The 25,996-nt window shown below is 23.5% G+C and overlaps 3 protein-coding genes across 3 annotated transcripts in view; all 3 read right to left on the minus strand.

Moving 5' to 3' along the window:
• Positions 1-1,899: 1,899 nt before the first annotated feature.
• LOC127284861 (phospholipase D C-like) lies at positions 1,900-5,788 on the minus strand. Its single transcript, XM_051310559.1, has 5 exons — positions 5,637-5,788; positions 5,469-5,520; positions 3,682-3,763; positions 3,297-3,541; positions 1,900-1,967 (listed from the first exon to the last, which is right to left on the minus strand). The coding sequence occupies exons 1-5, from the start codon at positions 5,742-5,744 to the stop codon at positions 1,900-1,902; spliced, it is 555 nt and encodes a 184-aa protein (XP_051166516.1). The 5' UTR covers positions 5,745-5,788.
• A 7,550-nt stretch (positions 5,789-13,338) lies between these two features.
• Positions 13,339-25,996, minus strand: part of LOC127284920 (uncharacterized) — a 94,523-nt gene continuing 81,865 nt past the window's right edge. Inside the window, exons 2-4 of the mRNA XM_051310641.1 lie at positions 17,934-18,105; positions 13,953-14,068; positions 13,339-13,797 (exon numbers count right to left, since the gene is read on the minus strand). Coding sequence (XP_051166598.1) covers positions 13,446-13,797; positions 13,953-14,068; positions 17,934-18,095 — 630 coding nt within the window. The 5' untranslated portion in view covers positions 18,096-18,105 and the 3' untranslated portion in view covers positions 13,339-13,445. The remainder of the gene's footprint in view (positions 13,798-13,952; positions 14,069-17,933; positions 18,106-25,996) is intronic.
• Positions 19,696-21,278, minus strand: LOC127284862 (uncharacterized). The gene is made up of 4 exons (XM_051310560.1): positions 21,124-21,278; positions 20,694-20,768; positions 20,491-20,606; positions 19,696-20,047 (listed from the first exon to the last, which is right to left on the minus strand). The coding sequence occupies exons 1-4, from the start codon at positions 21,211-21,213 to the stop codon at positions 19,696-19,698; spliced, it is 633 nt and encodes a 210-aa protein (XP_051166517.1). The 5' UTR covers positions 21,214-21,278.

Here is a 25,996-nt window from a genome sequence, read left to right on the forward strand (position 1 = left end):
AATTAATTTAAATGCGAGAAATAAGTATTTTTACCAAACAAAATAAAATTTACATTAAAAAAAATTTTTTGTCAAAAAATACATTTTTCAAAATTTTAACAATTGTAAATGAAATCTTGTGGATATATTCGGAAATCCATGTGTCAGAATTTAGGTATTAACGACTGCAATAAACATACAAAATTTCAGGACAAACAGTCAAAACGTTTCTGAGATATTTGAACACAATATTTTGTGACATAGTCACACACACACACAGACATACACACATCTGGACATTTACTCAAAACTTCATTATATAAATATATATTTTTTTCTAGAAAGGAAAATGTATATAAGTCAAGTCAAATATTGAAAACTTTTAGAAATTTATAACAATAAATTCTGTTATTTCTTACAATAAGGTGTATACTAATGGAATCTAGAATTGCATTTTAATTTTAATTTAAAACTTAACAGGAACAACGATTATTTTGACAATGGTTATAGAAACTGCCTTGCAGCTATAACATACATACCAAAAATCGTCAATGGCATTTTTTCGTTTTAAAACACCATGACTGTCTTCATACCAATTTTATCGTCAAATTTTTAATTATAATTAATTATTTTAATTATACATAAAAATTTTAAATCTTGATTAAGTTACTATTTTTGTATTTATTCTTTTTATTTAGTTTAAAACATATGGGCAAATCCACGAAACTTTTAACTTTTGTGATTCTCGAATCAAACACTTAAAAATCAGAATTATTTTTAATTAAAAATTTGGGTATAATTTTTTTTGCTAAATTATATACAATGGAACACTTATGTACAGTATTAGAACAAAATATTTATTTGACAATTAGTTTTTTAAGTTAAAAAGTGAAAAAATGCTTAAATTTCATTTGAATTTCTTGAAAAAGTTTATATTCTTAACGTTTTTATTTTTGCGGCGTGTAAAATATCACTTCAGCTACTATGGAAATATCTAACAGACATATTTTGTCAACAAATTTTCACTATCCCATTAGTGTGCCACCACTAAAACTAAAAATACGAAGGTTTGATTGATTATTTGTGTTTATTTATTTATAAATACTTAACGGTGACATGAAATTCTCACATACATATTCATGGAAATTAGAAGTCAAATGTATATTGATGTTATTTTATCAAATTTCTTTTCCGTTTGAAGAGTAATCCATGGAAAATGTAAAAAATTAAATAGTAAGTAATTATTTATACATGTTTATCATTATATAAATGAAAATTGAAATGTCACAATTTTCTGAATTTGGAATAAGTTTTAGATATTTTCAATATTGCTTATTATTTTTATATCTTCTACACGGAAAGAAAATAAATATGAAATTTTATAAAAACATTTTCAAATTTTTTAAAAAGAGCTAGTATTTGATTCACTAATTTTCATTTACTTCAAACTAGTAAAATATTCTTCGATCAAGAAAATGATGAATCAAATACAGATAAGTAAATGGGTTTTCTTGATACAATACAATTTTCCTCCAGTGTTGCATTTTCATCAATAAACTATTTCTAATGTTCATAATCAATTAACTATAGTTATAGAGTCTGCTATAGAATATTCGTCAATTTTCTATTTGCCGAAGACTCTTCAGGCAATTAGCTTAATAACTAGGCAATTAAATAAATTACTGATTGAATTTGGGCCAAAGTTGCCTACTTACTACTTTTATCTTATGAAAATTACTACATATCAATGAGAATAATAATTTTTATTTTTCCATCTATTGAATACTTAAAAATATTTTTTAAAGACATTTTTTAATTAAATTTTATGCATGAAAATTTTTCTTTTCGGTAATATAAATCACACTTGTTGATGATAATATTAATCAATGTTTTCATTATACGAAATTTTTAAACACATTGTCAATGGATTTTAACATACCTAAGTACTAAACTCAACTGATCCTTTTCCTTAATATCTTGAATTGTACCTATCAAACATGCAAGATACAAGAGCTTGCCTTAATTTCATGAATTAACATTTGATACAACTTGCCTATGTCCAAACAATGATCATTTCATTTTAAATCGTTGGATTTAAATATTAAATTGACCCTTTTGTAATTGTATAAAAATTTCAAAAAAATAAATTTTTCAAATATTGAAAAAATTGTAAAAAAAATCTTGTGGACATATTCGGAAATCCTTGTTGCAGATTTTAGGTATTAACGACTACAATAAACCTACGAAATTTCTGTACAATCCGTCACAACGTTTCTGAGATTATTTGTACATAATAATTTGTGACATACACACACATCTAGACATTTATTAACACATTCAACATTTATTAAGGAAAAGAATATATTTTTCATTTTTTAAATTAATTAATTTATATTTTTAATAATTATTTAAGACAAAATTTTAAATTAACCAAAGTATTTTCATTTATATAAACAATTTTAGTGCATCCATTCAATTCAAAATTTTTTAAATGTTATTTTATATTTAATTTATAAAAATAAATTTTAGTTTCTATTTTTAATTCAATTTGACTACATTGAATTTGAATTTAAAATACTTTGAATTTAATTTTATTTAGAAATATTACAAATTTTTTAATGATTAAAGAATTTAACAATAATTTAATTGACAAAAATAATTTTGTAATATAAATATAATTAAATTAATTTAATTAATTTTATATTTTTCATTTTAATCAATTTTATAATAAATTTAATCAAAATCTTTCCCGTTTAGTAGATAACAAATTTAAAATTTGAAAAATTTATTTATTTTTACTTTAAAATTTCTAAAATTAAATAATTAGACACAAATTAATTGATTTATAATAAAAATGATATATATTTTCTATTAAAAAATAATGTTTCCTCTATATATGAGGAAGAAAAAATATTCAGAATGTCAACATAATCACTTAACACTAGTCTTATGAAATTTGAAATTGTGGAAAAATAAAAATTTGATTAATACAGAATGAGAGGTAAAGTAGTTTATTTTTTTGTACTCTATATAATTATTACGCTCACTACGAAATAAAATTATATATGTATATTTTGCACATTCATTGTACAAAGTTAGAATATAATAAATTTATTCCTACATTTAAGTTGAGTATATAAATAATAAATATAATATAAATAAAATAAACAAATAAAATGATATATATATATATATAAATATAATAAATTACCAAATTTTTTAATTAATAAATTAATTGCAGCATAACATCAAATCAACGTTATTACAGTTTTCTGAAGAATTTTGACATTTTTTACTATTTTCGTCGTCACATTTACAATTCTTATTATCATGACAATAACTTTTATTACAATGATTGTTACAATGATGATGATGATGATGATGATGATGATGCTCTGGAGAAGAATCGCTAGATGAGTCACAATTAGGATCAGATTCTAAACTAGGATCAGATTCTGAACTAGAATCACACTCTGAACTAGGGCCAGAAATATGTTCAGAACTAAAGTCAGAACTAGTTAAAGATCCACTACAGTCATTGCTTTTTTCTTCGGAACTATGGCTATAATTGTGTAAAAGAAGAAAAAATAGTTAAAAATAGTTAGATTGTTTAAACAATATTTATTTAATTGTTATACATACTATTGTTTAGGAAATCTATCTAACATTTAATTATATTTAAATTACGATATTTTTATTTACCAACAGTGTCGATGATGATGATGATTATTATTATTATTATCTAATTTACAATTTATTAAGCAACATGTCTCATTTGTATTATCTGGAAAATAAAATTTAAAGCAAAATTAATAATCAATGTACATTATAAATTTTTAATAATACATGTTTAAAAATATTTATAAAATATTTTTAAATCCGTTAACTTTTTTATTATTTTTTTTTTACTAGCAAACTATACGTGCGCAAAGGCATTGTTAATTTATTTAAATTGTTAAGTAAATTAAATAATCATAAAATTGTTATTTATATATTTTAAATAGATATCTAAAATTTAATTAAAATTATTATTTTTCAATTAATTGAAATTGGAATATTTTCACAATTATATTTTAAACATAATTAATAAAAAATTAATTATATATGAAACATATTTTTATTGTTCTTTAAAATTAAAAACATAAATATTTTTAATTATAGGTATGCAGAAATAATTTCACAAAATTGTTGTTCACATTTTTTCAATTTTATTTTTATTTATTTCTGAATTTGTTTAAAATTTTTAATTAATTTGTTTATTTTAAACAAATAATTAAGAAAAGTTTTATTTCGAAAATAAACTATAAAGAATTATCAACTAAATACAAAATTTTAAATATATAAATATCTATTATTTTTTCTTTCAATTAAAAAAAAACAATCTTAAAAAATTTTTCACTTTTTTTTATTTTTAACAAATATTTAAAAATCATTTCTAAATTAATTTACAATATTAATTTACATATTCACAATACAAATCAATTGTCTAAAATGTAAATTTATTAAAAATATTTTGGTATATGTAATAAAAATTTTTTTTAATTGAATTTTTTTTTATTTTAAAAATTCAATTCTATAAAAATATTCATTGTTTGAAGAAGTTCAATTCTTTTATAATTAATTATCTATTGCACAAATTTATTTACTTTAGGTACAAGTTAATTTTTGTTGTAAAACTTTTTTTAAAATCATTTATTTTCATATTCAATTATATTGGTTCAGTTAGAGATTTTTCGTCTGTTATATGGATCGTATTTTTCGATTTAGTTATAATTCTGTTATTTATATTGAAAATGAAATTTGTTTATCATTCATTTACAATGAAGTTGAGAGAATATTATTCTTCTTAATTAAAACCAGAAAAATATAAATCTATATTCTAAAAATTAGAAAACTTTAAAAAAATTGCTAATATATTTTTGTTTTTGAATAAAAAAATGAATTAATAAATCTTCTAAAATTCAAATAACAGCAACTAATTTATTAATGGAAGTTAGAATTAATAAATTAGTTGTAATTAATTTAATTTTAAAAAACAACAAATCATTTATTTTAAAAAATAAATATATAAAATGTACCGACCTATTTTTTGTATTTATTTTTAATGTAAAAATATAAAATTATATGTATATAAAATAATTTTTTTTAAATTTGTCAGACAATATAATTTATAAAAAATTATAAAGAAAAAATGAATTGTTATGAAGCCTTGGGAAATAAGAATAATAAATAAACAAGTTTGTTGATTCATTGTATTTTGTAATATGATGTGAAATATAACACGTTGAAAGTTGCAAATGACAAGTGCAACATAAGCATTTACTAGTTATTTCATACGTTTTCTTATTTAACAAAATTTTAATTCAATATTTTTATTATATATATTTTTGTCGACTCATTATATTGCATATTTTTTTGTTTTGTATTTCAAAATTTACTGAATGAAAAAAAAATTGTTAATATTAAGTAATTAAATATGCGAAATATACCATTTGTATTTGTAATTATTTGCCGTTTGACTATTAATTTTGAATGTTGCCTCTAAAAATAAAGAAAAAAGTACAATTAATATTAAATGAATATTAAAAATAATTTATTTTCTATAAATTAAAATGACAATAAATTTAATTCAAAAAAATGAAATAAATAAAACTTACGTGTAACATTTTTTGATTTAAAACGTTGCAATATATATTTGAACATATTGAAAGTGTAATAAAAATACCAATGAGAAATGACAAATTTAGACAATAATTGTTAGCCATAATTTATTAGAATTAAAATCTTGCACAAATTATAATTGCTTGTTGAAATCGTACTCATTATATATATATATATATATATATATATAATGAGTACGATTTCAACAAGCAATTATAATTTGTGCAAGATTTTAATTCTAATAAATTATGGCTAACAATTATTATATATATATATATATATATATATATATATATATATATATATATACTAGGGGGCTATGCCCCCTGCGCGCTTCGCGCGCCAACCCCCATCCCCCCTCCTCTCTTCCCCTCCTTTTCCCCACCACCACCCTAAATTTAAAGGTTATGTTCGTTTCAAGACTCTGAATATAGCCGCAAGTCCCCCCTCTCCCTTCTCTTCTACCCCCCCTTCTCTTGACTTGCGGCTATATTCAGAGTCTTGGAACAGCGGCTTCGCGCGCCAACCCCCCTCCCCCCTCCTCTCTTCCCCTCCTTTTCCCCACCACCACCCTAAATTTAAAGGTTATGTTCGTTTCAAGACTCTGAATATAGCCGCAAGTCCCCCCTCTCCCTTCTCTTCTACCCCCCCCTTCTCTTGACTTGCGGCTATATTCAGAGTCTTGGAACAGCGGCTTCGCGCGCCAACCCCCATCCCCCCTCCTCTCTTCCCCTCCTTTTCCCCTCCCCCACCCTAAATTTAAAGGTTATGTTCGTTTCAAGACTCTGAATATAGCCGCAAGTCCCCCCTCTCCCTTCTCTTCTACCCCCCCCCCCCCTTCTCTTGACTTGCGGCTATATTCAGAGTCTTGGAACAGCGGCGGCGGCGGCGGCGTTGGCGGCGATATCTTTTTGTAATATAGGTAGATATATATATATATATATATATATATATATATACATATATATGTTAATGTTATCATTGATTTTAATAATTTAACTCGAAAATTGAATCTGATTTTTAAAAAAACTTAAATTTTATCTTAATCTTATATTCAATATATAAACTATTATATCAATTTGAGTGAAATAAATTATTTTAAAAACATCTTTTTTAAGATAATAATATTTTAAAACTTATTAACCTAATCAAATGACAAGAGATACATGATTTTTAAATATTTCCTTATATATTTATCATTTTTAAATGTTGTTAAAAACAAAAATATCGCACACAAATTGTTAAACTATTATTTGTCTAAAAATTAAAAAATCTATAAATAATTTTAATAATTTACATATATATAATATATGTAAAATATTAGCAAACTCTAAATATTTTCCAATTAAAAACAATACAGGTATTTTTTTCACCTTTGAACAACTTTACGGGGTCAGAATAAAATATTTTTGACTTTCGATATTTTTTTTAGACCACTCTGTATAAGACAAAGTGATTATTCGAAAAGAAACTGTAGGAAATAATAAAAACTTACATTTTTTAATAAATATTTTTTTTTTGGGCTGTGGATGAAAAGATATGAAAGTAATTATAAAAATTCTAAACAATATAGAAAAAAATTGAAAATTATTCATTTTGTTTGCACGTCTCGTATTTTGACGGCATTTTGTGGTGTTTGCTCTCGGTTTATAAACAAAAATTCTTCTTTTTTCAAAAATTTGTTAATAACTTTCAAATCATTTTGTTTTTATTCTCAAAATTAAAAGAATAAAATTAATATATATATATATGAATACAATTACTCTTTAATTTTATAAATGTTTAAATTCACAACACAACAAATGGAATAAAATTTTGATAATAATTATTATCAATATGTACAATTGACTCATAACTTCCATGAATATGTATATATGAAGAATTTCTTATTAATTGTTAAATTTTTTTTAGCATTTATTTATTAAAGTTAAATTTCTACTTTTTATTTCATAATTTGAAAAAAAATTTTCTATAAATTTTTGAAAAATTTAACTATTTTCTCACATTTTGCGTTATACATACAAAATGTAAATCCCAGGTAAAATTTTCGAATTAATAACAGATGTTCAATTTTAAATTAGAGATAGATTTAGATAATAAATCGAAATTTAAATAATAAAATTTCAAAGTAAAATATGAAAATTAAAATCAGGTTCATGATTTGCAATTATTTTTGTCAATTAAATTATTGTTAAATTCTTTAATCATTAAAAAATTTGTAATATTTCTAAATAAAATTAAATTCAAAGTATTTTAAATTCAAATTCAATGTAGTCAAATTGAATTAAAAATAGAAACTAAAATTTATTTTTATAAATTAAATATAAAATAACATTTAAAAAATTTTGAATTGAATGGATGCACTAAAATTGTTTATATAAATGAAAATACTTTGGTTAATTTAAAATTTTGTCTTAAATAATTATTAAAAATATAAATTAATTAATTTAAAAAATGAAAAATATATTCTTTTCCTTAATAAATGTTGAATGTGTTAATAAATGTCTAAATGTGTGTGTATGTCACAAATTATTATGTACAAATAATCTCAGAAACGTTGTGACGGATTGTACAGAAATTTCGTAGGTTTATTGTAGTCGTTAATACCTAAAATCTGCAACAAGGATTTCCGAATATGTCCACAAGATTTTTTTTACAATTTTTTCAATATTTGAAAAATTTATTTTTTTGAAATTTTTATACAATTACAAAAGGGTCAATTTAATATTTAAATCCAACGATTTAAAATGAAATGATCATTGTTTGGACATAGGCAAGTTCCCAAGTAGAAATATCCGTAGCTCGCCGTAATTAAACACCGGCATGGTACTGATCCAATACTGGCTGTCGGTATTGACTTTCAGTACTGGCAGTGTACTGACTAATACACCGAATCAGTACTATGTCGGAGGTAAAAAAATATTAAAACCAGTACTGGCAGTACACTGTCATTCACACCGAATCAGTACTATGTCGGTGATAAAAAACATTAAATGAAAAAGTCTTTAAATTATTCCAATAGGTAGAAAACGATGATTTTTTATTTAAAAAAATGTATATTAATTTCTTTCGAATACTTTCCCTCAAAATTTTGGATGTAATTGTAATGTATTATTATATACCTATATAAAATATATTTATGTTTTTTTAGTTATTTTAGTACTCATTGAAATATGTGCATTAAGTTATTTATCATGCATACAATAACAATAAGTTGAGAATTTTTTTCTAATAGTTTTAAAAATAAAGCAAATGTAATTTTTTCACTGTAATTTTTAAATATTATTAATAATTAAATATTAAATTTAAAAAATTTTTCACCATTCATATTTTACAGTCGTCTTTTATTAACTTATTTTTAATTATGTAATTCATCAATCATTTTTGTCTGTTTTAATATTATTTACGGTAAAAATAATTTATTAAAAATATTTAACTGAAATTGATATCCAGTTTTATTTCATTAAATCTTTGTAAAAATTGAAAAAATTTTGTGAGTTTAAAAAATTTAAGAATAAATTCATTTTATTTTCGTGATCAATAGATAATACAAACTTTGAAATCAAAACTTTTGTATTAGATGAACTACTTCAAGTCAGCACTTCAAGCCAGCGCGGCTGTGCGGTATGCGTATCTGACTTGCGTTCTAAGGGTTTAGGGTTCGATCCCCCATGCGTGCGAGATTTTTCGTTCTTAGTTTTAAGTGTTATAAGTACAATATTTGTTCATGTGTAATATCAATTATTAAATAATTATTAAATTAAGTATAAGTGCAAAGTAAAAAAAATTAAATATTATGAATTTAAAAAAATAAAAAAATTTACAACACAAATTATTTTTTGTAAAATAATTTATTAAAAATAAAATAATTTAATTAATATAAATGATAATTATTATTTTAATTATTTATTGTTAATAATATTTTATATATTCTAAATAACATTAACTATTATTGGCTTCACATTACCTGTTCGTGGTAAAAATGGGAGTAATAAGCTAATAAGGATGAAATTTGCATTGGAAAGCGTGTTTTAGCATTTTGTAAAAAAGTGAGATTTTAAGTCCGGATGAGTACTTTGCCAGTATTATGCCAGTATTATTCTAGTACTACGTTAGTACTGGTGAGCGGGACAAAATCAGTACTGGACAGCGTTACCAGCCAGGGTTGGTCCACTACTGGCCCAGTACGGCAGTCAGTACTGTTATACTGACTGGCAGTGTTGGGTCAGTACTATGCCAGTGGCACATTTCTACTTGGGAATTGTATCAAATGTTAATTCATGAAATTAAGGCAAGCTCTTGTATCTTGCATGTTTGATAGGTACAATTCAAGATATTAAGGAAAAGGATCAGTTGAGTTTAGTACTTAGGTATGTTAAAATCCATTGACAATGTGTTTAAAAATTTCGTATAATGAAAACATTGATTAATATTATCATCAACAAGTGTGATTTATATTACCGAAAAGAAAAATTTTCATGCATAAAATTTAATTAAAAAATGTCTTTAAAAAATATTTTTAAGTATTCAATAGATGGAAAAATAAAAATTATTATTCTCATTGATATGTAGTAATTTTCATAAGATAAAAGTAGTAAGTAGGCAACTTTGGCCCAAATTCAATCAGTAATTTATTTAATTGCCTAGTTATTAAGCTAATTGCCTGAAGAGTCTTCGGCAAATAGAAAATTGACGAATATTCTATAGCAGACTCTATAACTATAGTTAATTGATTATGAACATTAGAAATAGTTTATTGATGAAAATGCAACACTGGAGGAAAATTGTATTGTATCAAGAAAACCCATTTACTTATCTGTATTTGATTCATCATTTTCTTGATCGAAGAATATTTTACTAGTTTGAAGTAAATGAAAATTAGTGAATCAAATACTAGCTCTTTTTAAAAAATTTGAAAATGTTTTTATAAAATTTGATATTTATTTTCTTTCCGTATAGAAGATATACACAGAAAATTAAAAGGCATTAAAATAAGCTGCAACGCTTATTATTTTAATCCAATTTTGCTTATTTTAATACCAAAATGGATTAAAATAAGCAAAATTGGATTAAAATAATAAGCGTTGCAGCTTATTTTAATGCCTTTTAATTTTCTGTGTAAAAATAATAAGCAATATTGAAAATATCTAAAACTTATTCCAAATTCAGAAAATTGTGACATTTCAATTTTCATTTATATAATGATAAACATGTATAAATAATTACTTACTATTTAATTTTTTACATTTTCCATGGATTACTCTTCAAACGGAAAAGAAATTTGATAAAATAACATCAATATACATTTGACTTCTAATTTCCATGAATATGTATGTGAGAATTTCATGTCACCGTTAAGTATTTATAAATAAATAAACACAAATAATCAATCAAACCTTCGTATTTTTAGTTTTAGTGGTGGCACACTAATGGGATAGTGAAAATTTGTTGACAAAATATGTCTGTTAGATATTTCCATAGTAGCTGAAGTGATATTTTACACGCCGCAAAAATAAAAACGTTAAGAATATAAACTTTTTCAAGAAATTCAAATGAAATTTAAGCATTTTTTCACTTTTTAACTTAAAAAACTAATTGTCAAATAAATATTTTGTTCTAATACTGTACATAAGTGTTCCATTGTATATAATTTAGCAAAAAAAATTATACCCAAATTTTTAATTAAAAATAATTCTGATTTTTAAGTGTTTGATTCGAGAATCACAAAAGTTAAAAGTTTCGTGGATTTGCCCATATGTTTTAAACTAAATAAAAAGAATAAATACAAAAATAGTAACTTAATCAAGATTTAAAATTTTTATGTATAATTAAAATAATTAATTATAATTAAAAATTTGACGATAAAATTGGTATGAAGACAGTCATGGTGTTTTAAAACGAAAAAATGCCATTGACGATTTTTGGTATGTATGTTATAGCTGCAAGGCAGTTTCTATAACCATTGTCAAAATAATCGTTGTTCCTGTTAAGTTTTAAATTAAAATTAAAATGCAATTCTAGATTCCATTAGTATACACCTTATTGTAAGAAATAACAGAATTTATTGTTATAAATTTCTAAAAGTTTTCAATATTTGACTTGACTTATATACATTTTCATTTCTAGAAAAAAATATATATTTATATAATGAAGTTTTGAGTAAATGTCCAGATGTGTGTATGTCTGTGTGTGTGTGTGACTATGTCACAAAATATTGTGTTCAAATATCTCAGAAACGTTTTGACTGTTTGTCCTGAAATTTTGTATGTTTATTGCAGTCGTTAATACCTAAATTCTGACACATGGATTTCCGAATATATCCACAAGATTTCATTTACAATTGTTAAAATTTTGAAAAATGTATTTTTTGACAAAAAATTTTTTTTAATGTAAATTTTATTTTGTTTGGTAAAAATACTTATTTCTCGCATTTAAATTAATTGATTAACCTATATAAAGTTCTTATTTTACTGAAATGTACAGAGTAAATCTATAGAATAAATTCAAAAAAAAATAAAATTTAATCAACATTAAAAATGTTTGTAATTATAATTAAAAATTTGACAATAAAGTTAATTAACGACAATAATTTAATAATAATGTTGTTTCGAAAGTGTTAAAATTTTTTTTACCACTGTTCAAAAATACACAGAATAATATTTTATAGTTTTGTATAATTAAATTCTAAACCAAATGCATAATTACTAATTATTAAAATTTAATAAATTTAATATTTTTGATTGATCTTCACCTATATACTCAAAATATTTATAATATCGTTAAATCATGCAATTAATTTTTAAAGAGTGGAACAGGTGCAATGAGGTAAGAAAATCTTGTGAAATAAAATAAACGCAAATATAAATCATTTCGCTACGTTTGCAGAATATTTTGCAATCGTTTGTTGTAAAAAAGTTATTATTAATAAATTCGTGAAATCAGCACAGAAAATAAAAAATATTTTTTTTAAATCGAAATATAGAAAAAACAATTCTATTAGACCACAGAAATGTTTCTACCAAGCGAAAAAAGAAAAAATTTTTTTTTACAGAAGTTATTGCAAAATGATTTTTTTTTGTCATTTTTTAAACAAATGCTTGTTTCTCGTAAACGAATGGACCGATTTCAATAAATCGAACGTCTACACAAAGGGGAGGAAATAGACTTCCGTTTAAAATTATAAATTTAAAAAAAAATTAATTTTTTTGATAATTTTTTAATAAATTGTTTATAAACAATGGAATTTTTTTTTTATGCAAGATAATTTCTTTGAAACAAATAAATTTTCTTTGTATCGAAGAAAAATTTGTCAAAGAAACTGATTTCATTGAATCAAAGAACTCTTTATTCTCGGTGTAGATGGTTTTTTTATATTTAATTTTTTTTAATTTACTATAGCATGAACAATAACAAAACGAAAAATCGGAAAATAAAATCTGGATGCGCTGATAAATAAGTAAATAATTATATTTTTATTAAATTATTTATTAATTTTTTATTAAATTCAATTAGACTTATTGAAAACGCGAGCGCCAAAAGAATGGAAAAAATCAATATGTTATAAAAAAATATTTTTTTATTTTAAATATGAAAAAAATATGTAAATAAATAAATAAATAATAAAAATATAATAGTAAAAATAATAATAGAATTAAATAATTAATTGGAATATAATTAATAAATAAATAAATAAAAGTATATTTTTTGGATAACAAATTTTATTATGGAAATAATTGATAAATATATTATAACAACGACAATAATTGTCAACAAATAATACAGTTTATGTTCGCAATTGCTCATATTCATTGAATTGAAATATCCGAACAGGATTTAAAATTTTCCTGTGGTCCACAGCCAGTTTGTCCTTTACCATCATTGCATATACCCCATGAATTTCCCGTTATATATTCCCAACGAAATACACAATGTTTGCATGTTAATCCATTTGGTAGAATAACTTTAATGTTAATAATTCCCGGTCCTTTATTTTCCATATCGTAAGATTTATTGCCATCAGCTAATTTAAGAGGAATAAAACATTCCTCCTCTTCTAGTTCCTTATCGTATTTCAAAGGACAAAGATTGAATATAAAGTATCCTTTGTGAGCGGCAGAAATATTCACTTCTACGTCAATAATTTCACCTGATTTATATCTGCGGAAAATTCATTGTTCTCATTTTAGATTCGTCGCGAATAAAAATTTAAAACAAAAAAAAACCTTATATTTTTTTTTTATTTTTACAATTTCATTTTTCTCAACGAGAGAATATAACAAAAAAAGGATTATTATTATTTTTTTTTTTTTTACGTTTTTACGATTGTTCCAGTTCCATAAGTTCCTCCATTTTCAGTTGGTCTTGGACGAGAAAGTCGATAATCATCGCCACAAATTCCACAATTTCCATTATTTATTGAATGCTGAATCTGAAAATTTTTCATTTGCAAAATAGTTAGTCTTTATTAGGGTTCCGTACTCGAAGGGGGAACCCTAATTCAATTAATTATTTAATTGAACCAAATACGATTTATTTGGTTCAAATAAATGCGATTCAAATAATTCAAGTTATTTGAATCAAATAAATATTTTTTCGATCTAAATAAAAAGTATTTGAACCAATTAAATATTTTTCAAATACCTAATTTGAAGTATTTGAATCAAATAAATTTTTTTTTTCAGGATAGCGATTATGTATTTTGATTTAACTTTGACGTCAAAGTCATTTTCATTTTGACTTCGTAGTCAAATGTCATATTTTTCGTAGTTTTACGTAAAATGATTGTTTTGATTTGTCAAATTGTAATATCCACAATTTATTTAGGAATTAAATTTTATAAAAAAGTAAAGTAAGTAATTTTAAACAGTTAAAAAAGCGGTATAATTAAGGAATTTTTAAAAGATTAATAATTAGGTTAAAATTATTTAATAAAAAATTATTTCATCTTTCAACGGTAAGTATATTTTTTAATGTTGAAACCAGGGATATGTTACAATTGTTTTGAATAATGCCTTACTTTCATTTTTATAAATGTAGTCAGAATAAAATAAACTAAAATATCAAAAACTAAAGAAGAAATTATGTCGTTTAAAAGATAATTCAAAACATAAAAAATTACTTACATTTGACCGATGAAATATTTTTTTTCCTAAAATAATTTTAACTTAAGAGCATTTGAACCTTCGTGACGTCACAAATCATGGCGCATGACACACAAACTTCTCAGGTATGTGAAAAGCACAATTTTGAATATTTTTTAAAAAAACCTTTTGGAAAATGTTCAGTATAACATAGACTCTGTCTGTTATGTGCGGAAAATTCAAAATTTTGCGTTTAAGACGTTTTTTAAACAATGTTAAGGTCACAAATCATGGCGCATGACACGCAAACTTCTCAGGTATGTGAAAAACACAATTTTGAATATTTTTTAAAAAACCTTTTGGAAAATATTCAAAATAACACAGACTCTGTCTGTTATGTGCGAAAAATTCAAAATTTTGCGTTTAAAACGTTTTTTAAACAATGCCTACATATAAGCAATTCGTGTATTTTTCCTTACTTGTGACAACCAACTTAAACATTGTTTAAAAAACGTTTTATACGCAAAATTTTGAATTTTTCGCACATAACAGACATAGTCTATGTTTCTCTGAACATTTTCCAAAAGGTTTTTTTAAAAAATATTCAAAATTGTGTTTTTCACATACCTGAGAAGTTTGCGTGTCATGCGCCATGATTTGTGACCTTAACATTGTTTAAAAAACGTTTTAAACGCAAAATTTTGAATTTTCCGCACATAACAGACAGAGTCTATGTTATTCTGAACATTTTCCAAAAGGTTTTTTTAAAAAATATTCAAAATTGTGCTTTTTACATACCTGAGAAGTTTGTGTGTCATTCGCCATGATTTGTGACGTCACGAAGGTTCAAATGCTCTTAAATTAGTTTCCTATACTGTTTTAAGCAAATTGACATTTTCTACATAATTTATTGATGTAATTTAAAATAAGAAAATGCTCAACATAAATTATTATTAAAAATACTCAATTTTTTGGCATAATGTAATTGCAATTAATTCCTAAACATAAATTCAGTAACGAGACTGTTATTTATATTTGTGTAAATAAAAATTAACGATTAATTTTATTTAAACTGTAATTAATTATATATATAAATAGTAATATTTAAATAATTGTTTTAATTTTTCCTCTTAACATATGTGAATGAATAAATAAATAAAATAATATTAATGTTTTAATTATATTTCATAAATTAAAGTTTTTTTAATCTCTTACTTTTACTTAGTTTGTTTAAGTTATAAAAGTTTTTTTTTAAAAATCCTTGTAATGCTGTCTTGATCTTTTTAAAATTACTTACTTCACTTTTTCATCATTTAATTCCTAAATAAAGTTTTTATTCTTAAATTTTTAATAAAGGGAAAAAAAGTAATTATACTTTAAAATTGTGGTTATTACAATTAGACAAATCAAAACAATCATTTTACGTAAAACTATGAAAAATGACATTTGACGTCAAAGGTGTAAATCAAAATACATTATCGCTACCCAGTGTATTATTTTCATTTTTTTACTTAATTAACAAACACCCACAAAAAAAAAATTTTGTCCGGCAAAAGAGACTAGTCATTCTTACGTATTTTGGGTCACTGAATCCGAATCAGGGGGCAGAATTTTAAAAGTTGGCTCTTATTTTTGAGATAAACTCAAAAAACTGTTTAAAAAAGAAAAAAAAATTCAAAAAGTGAAAAAATTTTTGTATGACACTGCGTAACGTGTAATTCCATGTATTTTTAGCCACTGATTCCAAATCCAAAGTTAGAATTGTTAGATTTGCTGAAATGTTTTGAGATAATTGCAAAAGAACTCAATAAACAAAAAATTAAAAAAAAAACTCAAAATCAGTTTTTTGGCATTATCTCGAAAAATTTTAAGCTAATCTAATTCTAACTTTGAATTCGAATTCAGTGGAAAAAAGTACAATGTATATATACATGGAAATAGAATATCGTAGTGTTTCGGCAAAAAAATTATCTTTGTCCCTAATTCAGGATTTTTATCAGATTTTTGCGATTATCTCTAAGAACTAAGACGTAAGAATGACTAGTCTATAATAAATAATTATTATTTAGTAAAAAAATTTTTTGTTCAAAACAATTTATTTTAAAAATTGTTAGAATTAATTTTATTTATTATTTTTTAAAACAACTTTTTTAGTTTTAAAGTTATGTTAATGGGCTAAGAATCTTTAAGGAGGTTCAATCCATTAACATAAACTCAAAACTAAAAAATTTTTTTTTTTTTATAGAACTAAAAATATATTTAAAATTTATTACACCCAAATTCGACAGATCCAATATTGTACAAATTTTGGAAAAAAAATTATTTTCAATTAAAATTTGTTTTGTTAAATAATAATTAATAAACATTTTGTATTTTTTCTTAAAAGTTAGTGAACAATTCTAATTTTTATTCAATTTTTATAAACAATTACTCATTTTTCTCTTTTGAAAGATTCTCTGCAATTCTGATTTTGTGTTTTTGTTAAATAATTGTTTGTTTAAAAAATAGAAAAAAAAAAATTTTTATTTGTTTATTAACTTTTGAACAAAAATATTTTTTAATAAAATTCAACAAACAGAATTGTAGAAAATCTTTCAAAGTGAAAAATGAGCTATTGTTTGTAAGAATTGTATAAAAATTACAATTTTTCACTAACTTTTAAGAAAAAATAAAAAATGTTTATTAATTATTATTTAACAAAACAAATTTTAACTGAAAATAATTTTTTTTCCAAAATTGTACAATTGAATCTGTTGAATTTGGGTGTAATAAATTTTTAAATTTATTTTTAGTTCTGTTAAAAACAACTTTTTAGTTTTGAAGTTATGTTAATGGGCTAAGAATCCTTAAGGAAAATAATTTAGTCACGAAAAAAAAATGCAACTAAAATATTTCTATTATATATCCAGGAGAAATTATATATTTTTATCTCACAGCCTAATAAATATTTATTTGATTCAAATAAATTTTTATTTAATTAAATTTAATTTAATTTTCTTTTATTTTTAATAAAAAATTTTATATTTACGCTAAATAAATAGGCTATAATAGGCTGTGAGACAAATATACATTTATTTAACTCAAATATATTATATTTGATTCAAATAAAATATTTCTCAGGGTGATACAAATTGTATAGTGAAAAAAATTATTTTTCTTAAATTTTTTTTGAATAAAAAAACATTTTTTCCTTTTTTTTTTACATAGTCTCACCTCTTTGCCACCACAGAAACCCTGATTATCAGTATAATTTGGAGGAGTTTTAAATCCCTTTCTCCATGCACTTAATCTATTCACAGGATCAGTTACTTTTCCATGGCCAAAAATTCCTTGTAAATTAATAACAAGAATGAAGGTTAAAATAAAAATTTTCATTTTGAAATAAAAAAAAAATAAATAATTTTTCCAATTTATTGAGAAAAATTCCAATAAATTTGTTTATTGATTTCATATTGGAAGGCGTTTTCTTTTTATATGGTTCTTATAATAAAATTGGAAGGGGAATTATTCATTATTCAAAAAACAACTGTTTTTTTTTTTTTTTTTTTTTTTTTTTTAATGTTTATTTCAATATAATCTAAAGGAAAAAGTTATAAAAATATTAGCATTTATGACGATTGTCATAATAAGAAGTTTTTTTTTCATTTATTTGCAATTCAGGTGTTACACTTTTGATGTCATGATGAAACAAATGAATTATGCGCTGATAAAAAAAAAAAAAAAAAAAATAACAATAATATCAAATTAGCATATAATAATAAAATAAAATTAGAAAATTATCAGTAAAATTTTAATTTTAAAATTATAAAGTAAGATATTAGTATCAAGGTGTTAAAAATAGAGAAAACATACATTTTTCCCCATTGAAGAATTATGAAAAATTTTAAATAAACATTTATACTATCAATACAGCTGAGTTTATTTAAATTTTTTTTTTCTTTACGTTACTGATGCACGTTGAAACATTATTTATGTATTTTTATTTTTAAAGTTGGACTTGAAGGAGTGATATTTTTACTATATATTTCAAAATTAGGAATTTTTCAAAATTTTCGAGTCTTACGTTAAATCAAACTCAAAGAAAGGTATTTTATTTTTATATATTTTTTCTAAATTTTTTTTTTTTTTGTAAATTAAAATAAAATTTTATTTTTATAACTTTTTAAAATAATTTTCTCGGTATTTAAATTTTTTTTCTGAATGAAAATAAAAAAGATTTTATTTTTTAAATAATTTTTCTCGACTTTTTTTTTTGTTAACTGAATGAATGTATAAAATTTTTACTTCTCATGAGGAGATATTTATTTAAAAATTATATTCATATATTTAAATTATATTGAATGAATTTTTAATCTTTAATACATTATTATTTTTAATAATGAACTTTCCTTTTAATTTTAATTTCTTTTCAATTACCAATACAGATTTGAGAAAAGAATTGTGTCACCGCCAAGAAATGTAATTTACGTTTAATAAATCAGTGCTTTCATTGAATTTTCCCTCTAGTATTATTAATAATTTTACATATCTCTCTTTTTTGTTTCCTTCCTTAAAATTAAATATATATATATAATAATTGCAAATTATATTATGAATCCATAAATTCATTTTAAAATCTAAAGATATCTCTTTTTATAGGTCGCAATATAATTTTCGTACAGAAATTATTTCGTAAATGGAATCTATTGAAAATTTTGAAGGTATATATACTATATTAATTATTTGAATATTGAATTATATTTTAATTTTTATCTTGTTAAGTGAAATTTTTAACTGAAGGAATTAAAAATAGATTTTAATGAAAATAGATTTTTTTTTAATTGTCATATAACGACTTTTATAGATATTTTTTAGGCTCGAAAAAAAAAAGAATTTTCTTTTTTATTTTTTTATTATACCAAAAATAAGCACAATAAATTAAATTAAATATATATATTATTTTTGAATTACAATTTTTATATAAAAAAATATTTATTTACTGAATACTAATGTCAGAACAAGTTTTAAATGTTTCTTGAGGTCCGCAGCCAATTGCTTCATTTCCGTCTTCACAAGTGCCCCAATTGTTTCCAGCTATATATTCCCATCTGAGAACACAATTTCTGCAAGTTATTCCTCTCGGGAGAATTACCTGAGATTTGTAAATTCCAGGAGGATTATCTCCCATTTCATATCGATCCGCACCGTTTGCAAATTTTAGGGGAATAAAGCATTCTTCCGTTTCGAGTTCACGTGAATGTCGCAAGGGACATAAAGAAAATCTAAAGAAACCACGATGAGTATTTGTAAAATCACTAACGACATCTATTATTTGTCCCTCTCGATATCTATTGTGAAATATAAAAATTATTATTTTTTTTTTAATTATATATTTATAAATTATAAATTTGCAAAAAAAAAAAAAAAAAAAAATTTAAACCCAAAATTTTTTAAACAATAATTTAAAAATTTTCAGCCAAATAAATATATTTATTTGTTTTACATAGAATTTATTTGGTTTAAATAAAAATTTTCTTTGCGCTAAATAAATTTTTATTTGTGCTAAATTAAATTTTTTTAATTTGAAACATATAGTTATTTGGCTCTGAGACAAATATAATTTTTATTTTATTCAAATATAAATTTTATTTGTCTGAAATAAAATTATTCTCTGGGTGTTGTAGTTTGAAAAAAATGATTATTTTTTTTACTTTTTTTTTTTGTTTATAAATAAATGAAAATTTTTTCCCTTTTTTTTTTGTTTATAAATAAATGAAATTTTTTCACTTACCTCTCGACTATAATTCCCTGGCCAAAAATTCCAGTATTTTCATTTGGTCGCGGTCGACTCTCTCCAAAACTGTCTCCACAGATTCCACATTTTCCATGAAACCAACCATGTTGAACCTAAAGAATAAAATAAAATTTCTAATTTTTTAAAATTCATTTTTCACATAAGTATATTGTATTCAATTATATTGAAAATTAACTCACGCCAACACTGCCACAATAATTTTGATCATCATCATAACAAACTGGAGTTTCAAATCCCCTTCTCCATGCACTTGCCTAATTTTTAATTTAAAAAAATATTTATAAATAAAAAAGTAAAAAATAAATAAACTATTTTATAAATATTTATAAAAAAAAAATCAATGGAAAATGTAAAGAATGTAAAAACCGAAAGATGTGGACTACTTACTAATGATTAGTAAAAAAAATAATAAATTATTAAATAATTATAATTAATTAATAATAATAATTAGTTATAATTATTAAAAACACTAATAATAAATAAATAAATAATTGTAATTAATAATAATAATTTAATTCCTATTTTTTAATTAGAAAATATAAATAAATAATTATTTACAATAAAAATAATTATGAATATTATTCATTATATTAATAAAATATTACTTGCCCTATTTACTGGTTGCATCAATTTTCCATGACCGTATATTTCAGAAATTAGAAATATGGACAAAATTATTAATATCTTTCCAAATTGCATTTTCTTTTTTTTTTTTTTTCTCAAAACAAGAACGTGAGTAATAAATATTCTCAATAAGTGGGAAATTAATTTCATTTTTTTTTTGCATTTATATAGGTGCTAAAATGACATGTAATATTTATTTATTTGACAAATAGAAACATATGTGCGTCTTACTTTTGTCCGAGATTTTTGTTAAGAAAAAAAATATATATATATATGGGTGATTGGGAAGACATAGTCAACCTTTTGGAATTTTGATTTAGACAAAATTCTGAGAGGGACCATTTGGTTAAAAATTTAAAAAAAAATTTTTACAAATTTATAAAAATAAAGATATTTTTTACGTTTTTTGGTTATCCGTAATGCATTCCGTAAAAAAACAAATGGATGACTTCCGATTGAAAGAAATGTTGTGATTGGTTAGTTTAAGAGAAAGTCACTAGAAATTTTCTTTTTTTAATTTGAAAATGTAAACAGAAAATGTTTACAAAATTATTAAATTAAAAAATTAAATGTAAAATAAAAAGTGAAGTGAGTGTAGAAAAATAACCTAAAATGGAATACCAAATGTTTTCTCCGATTTGTTTAACTCAAGGTAAGTAGAGAAAAAATAATTACAAAAAAACTTTCCAGGTTAAGTAGGGTTAACTTGTATACATTTTATAGTTTAAAAAAAAATTACTAACACCTAAATAATTAATGATTTAAAACTAAATAATAAAAATAAATAAAAAAATTCATCAATTAATTAATAAATTTTATTAAAAAACATTGATTTTTTTTTTAAAATAATAAAATCACTAATTTTATTAGATTAAAAAAAAAATTGATTCTGGAATGAATCTTTCGATTGATTTCAGAATAATTTTTTTTGCAAATAATTTATTTTGTAACGTCAAAATTTTTGTTAATTTTAATAATAACTAAAATAATTAAAAACTGTGAGTTTTTCCAATTCACTATTAATTAATTAAGCGACAAAATTCAAAATCATTTTTATTATCTTTTTAAATTTAATTAATAATAAAATTCATTAAAAAAACGTCTGAAAAAAGCTGCCATCTATTGGCGCTTACTGTCAAACAACAAAATTTTTCTAATTTTTTTTTTTGACAAAAAATTTTTTGTATCAAATTTTTAATTTGAAAAATAATGATTTCTCTAATTTTATTGAATTATAAAAAAGAAATTGATTCTGGAATCAATCTTTGGATTGATTTCAGAATCAATTTTTTTTTTGCAAAAATTTTTTTTTGTAACGTCAAAATTTTTGTTAATTTTAATAATAACTAAAATAATTAAAAACTGTGAGTTTTTCCAATTCTCTTTTAATTAATTAAGCGACAAAATTCAAAATCATTTTTATTATCTTTTTAAATTTAAGTAATAATAAAATTCATTAAAAAAAACGTCTGAAAAAAGCTGCCATCTATTGGCGCTTACTGTCAAACAACAAAATTTTTCTAATTTTTTTTTTGACAAAAATTTTTTGCATCAAATTTTTAATTTGAAAAATAATGAATTCTCTAATTTTTTTTTGCAAAATTTTTTTTTTGTAACGTCAAAATTTTTGTTAATTTTAATAATTACGTAAAAAATTAAAAACTATAAGTTTTTACATTTCTCTATTATTGAATTGAGCGAAAAAATTTTTAAAACATTTTTATCATCTTTTTAAACATAAATATTTTTTTTTCATTTTTCATTACCACTCGTCGGAAAATACATATTTTTCTCCCGCTACACAGGTAAGTAATGGTGTACTTTCGGTGCGTGTGTTAGAAAATAGTATATTGTGCGACAAGGACAGAAAATTGGTTTTTCTTCGGCTCGGGCGAAAAACTTCACACAAGTAAAAAAAAGCTTCTTTCCCGTGACACACACGATATTTTTTACCACAAAGGTAGGAGTTTCGCGGCAAAATATAAATATAATCACCTGGAACCAGGGGCAGCGCCCCGGTCCCGACTATAGAAAAACCAAATAATAAGAATAAAAAATTGGTCGGTCAAGAAGACTCGTGTTGTATTTCTCTCCCTGTCTGCCATTACTTTCTGCTCCTATAGCGAGCATTTTATTCCCGCTACACTTAATCAATCAAAAAATGCGATTTCTGCCCCGCCACGAAAGCATGAAAAAGAGCGAAATTCATGCCTGTGTAATTTTTTTCCACCCATAGTTCGCCATATTTTGCCCATAGTTCAGAAATTTTGAAAAAAATTATTTTTTCCACCATACTTTGAACTGATGCTAAAACTGTTTCAAACAGCAATACTAAAACTGGTGCAAAATTTGTTTTAGAACCATTTTTAGAAGCAGTTTTGGCACTAGTTTTAAAACTATTTTTAGCAGCAGTTTTAGCACAAGTTTTAGAACCGTTTTCAGAAGCATTTTTAGCAACAGTTTTAGAACCATTTTTAAAAACAGTTTTAGCACCAGTTTTAGAACCATTTTGAGAATCAATTTTGGTACCAGTTTTAGAACTGTTTTGAGCAACAGCTCTCGCACCAGGTTTAGAACCATTTTTAGAAGTAGATTTATCACCAGTTTTAGAACTATTTTTAAAAACTGTTTCAGCATCAGTTTAAGCACTATTTTTAGAACCAATTTTTAAAACTATTACTAAAACTGTTCATAAAAATGGTTCTAAAACTGCTGCTAAAACTGGTCCTAAAAATAGTTCTAAAACTGGTGGTAAAACTGCTACTAAAAATGGTTATAAAACTGGTGCTGTAACTGCTGCTAAAAATGGTTATAAAACTTGTGCTATAACTGCATCTAAAAATGGTTCTAAAACTGCTTCTACAAATGGATCTAAAACTAGTACTAAAACTCCTTCTAAAAATGGTTCTAAACCTGGTACTAAAGTGGATGCTAAAAATATTACTAAAATTGGTGCTAAAACTGCTTCTAAAAATGGTTCTAAACCAGGTGCGAAAGCTGATGCTAAAAATAGTTCTAAAACTGGTGCTAAAAATGTTTCTAAACTTGGTGCTAAAACTGTTTATAAAAATAATTCTAAAAATTGTGCTAAAACTGCTGATAAAAATGGTTCTAAAACTGGTGCTAAACATACTTCTAAAAAAGGTTCTAAAACTGGTGCTAAAAGTGCTTCTAAAAATAGTTCTAAAAGTGGTGCTAAAACTGCTGCTCAAAACAGTTCTAAATGTGTTTCTAAAAATGTTTCTAAAAATTGTTCTAAAATTGGTGCTAAAACTGGTGCTAAAAGTGGTTCAAAAACTGAAGCTAAAACTGCTGCTCAAAATAGTTGCAAAACTGATTCTAATACTGTTTATAAAAATGGTTCTAAAACTGGTGCTAAAAATGTTTCTAAAAATTGTTCTAAAATTGGTGCTAAAAATGGTTCTAAAACTGGAGCTAAAACTGCTTCTAATAATTGTTCTAAAATTGGTGTTAAAAATGATTCTAAAAATGGTTCTAAAAGTGGTGCTAAAACTGCTTATATAAATAGTTCTAAAATTGGTTCTAAAACTGGTCTACCGTGGGCATACCTTGGCTGTTACGTGGGTCTACCGTGGGCATACCTTGGCTGTTACGTGGGTCTACCGTGGGCATACCTTGGCTGTTACGTGGGTCTACCGTGGGCATAAAGCGGCGGATGCGTGGATCTACCGTGGGCATACCGTGGCTGTTGCGTGGGTCTACCGTGGGCATAAAGCGGCTGTTGCATGGATCTACCGTGGGCATACCGCGGCGGTTGCGTGGATCTTCCGTGGGCATACCGCCGATGTTGCGTGCGTCTACCGTGGACATACGGCGGCTGTTGCGTGGGTTTAGCTTGGCTGTTGAACTCGGCTAAATATTAATATATTTGTTTCAACTTTGAGAAATTCTGTTCTGTCTGATGAAAACTAAGTGGAAAAGGTGGAAAAAAAATATTATTTGACTACATGTACTAATTTATTTGTAGTTCTTATGCTGCTTAATATCTTTTAACGGATAAAGTTCACTTGAACTCAGCTAAATATTAATATTCTTTTTTCAACTTTGAGAAATTTTGTTCTGTCGGATAAAAACTACTTGGAAATGGTGGAAAAAATATTATTGGACTACATGTACACTGAGAAAACTGTTTGGTATCATGTATCAAAGTTTGGTTGTCCCTACCAAATTTTTTATTTGATATATGTGCAACTAACCCGTTTGGTTGGGAGTACTAAATTTTTTTGTCCAACCGTTAAATTTCGCTCAATTGAATTATTTAGTAGGTGTAACCAAATAATTTAGTCTACGTAATAAATACATTTATTAGAATGAAAAAAAATGTTCTGTTGACGTAAATAAAATTTAGTTATTTCAACTTACTGTTTTCGTTGATTAAAAAAAAAATTTTTGTAGAAATAACTAAATAATTTATTTTATATAAAATAGTTTATTTGGTCATTTTTACGATTTTGTATAAAAAATAAGGTATTTTAATTCAAGAGAGATGAGATTAATAATATAACTTTATTAAATTCATTATGCTTAGACATTACAAAAATAATTTATCTTCCCGTAAGTACACACTACGCGCGTTTCATGAAATATCTCAAAATGATATCGCAAAAAATTGAGGAGCAAGTTTTCAAAAGTTGATACAGAATGCCACGAGGCATTCTAACCCCCATTCTCTTAGCAAACGTTTTGTCACTTCGTCAGCCATTCTTTCGAAATAAAAGAAACACTTTCAGTACACTTTTAAAAAATAAATATTTATAAAACTTTAATGACACTGCTACGATAATAGACCAGCCGAACAATAAAAACACTTGACATAAATGATCGGATAAGCATAACG

Source organism: Leptopilina boulardi, unplaced genomic scaffold (assembly GCF_019393585.1).
Source record: "Leptopilina boulardi isolate dan_hultmark-lab unplaced genomic scaffold, ZJU_Lbou_2.1 LbouV2_327, whole genome shotgun sequence".
Lineage (NCBI taxonomy): Eukaryota > Metazoa > Arthropoda > Insecta > Hymenoptera > Figitidae > Leptopilina > Leptopilina boulardi.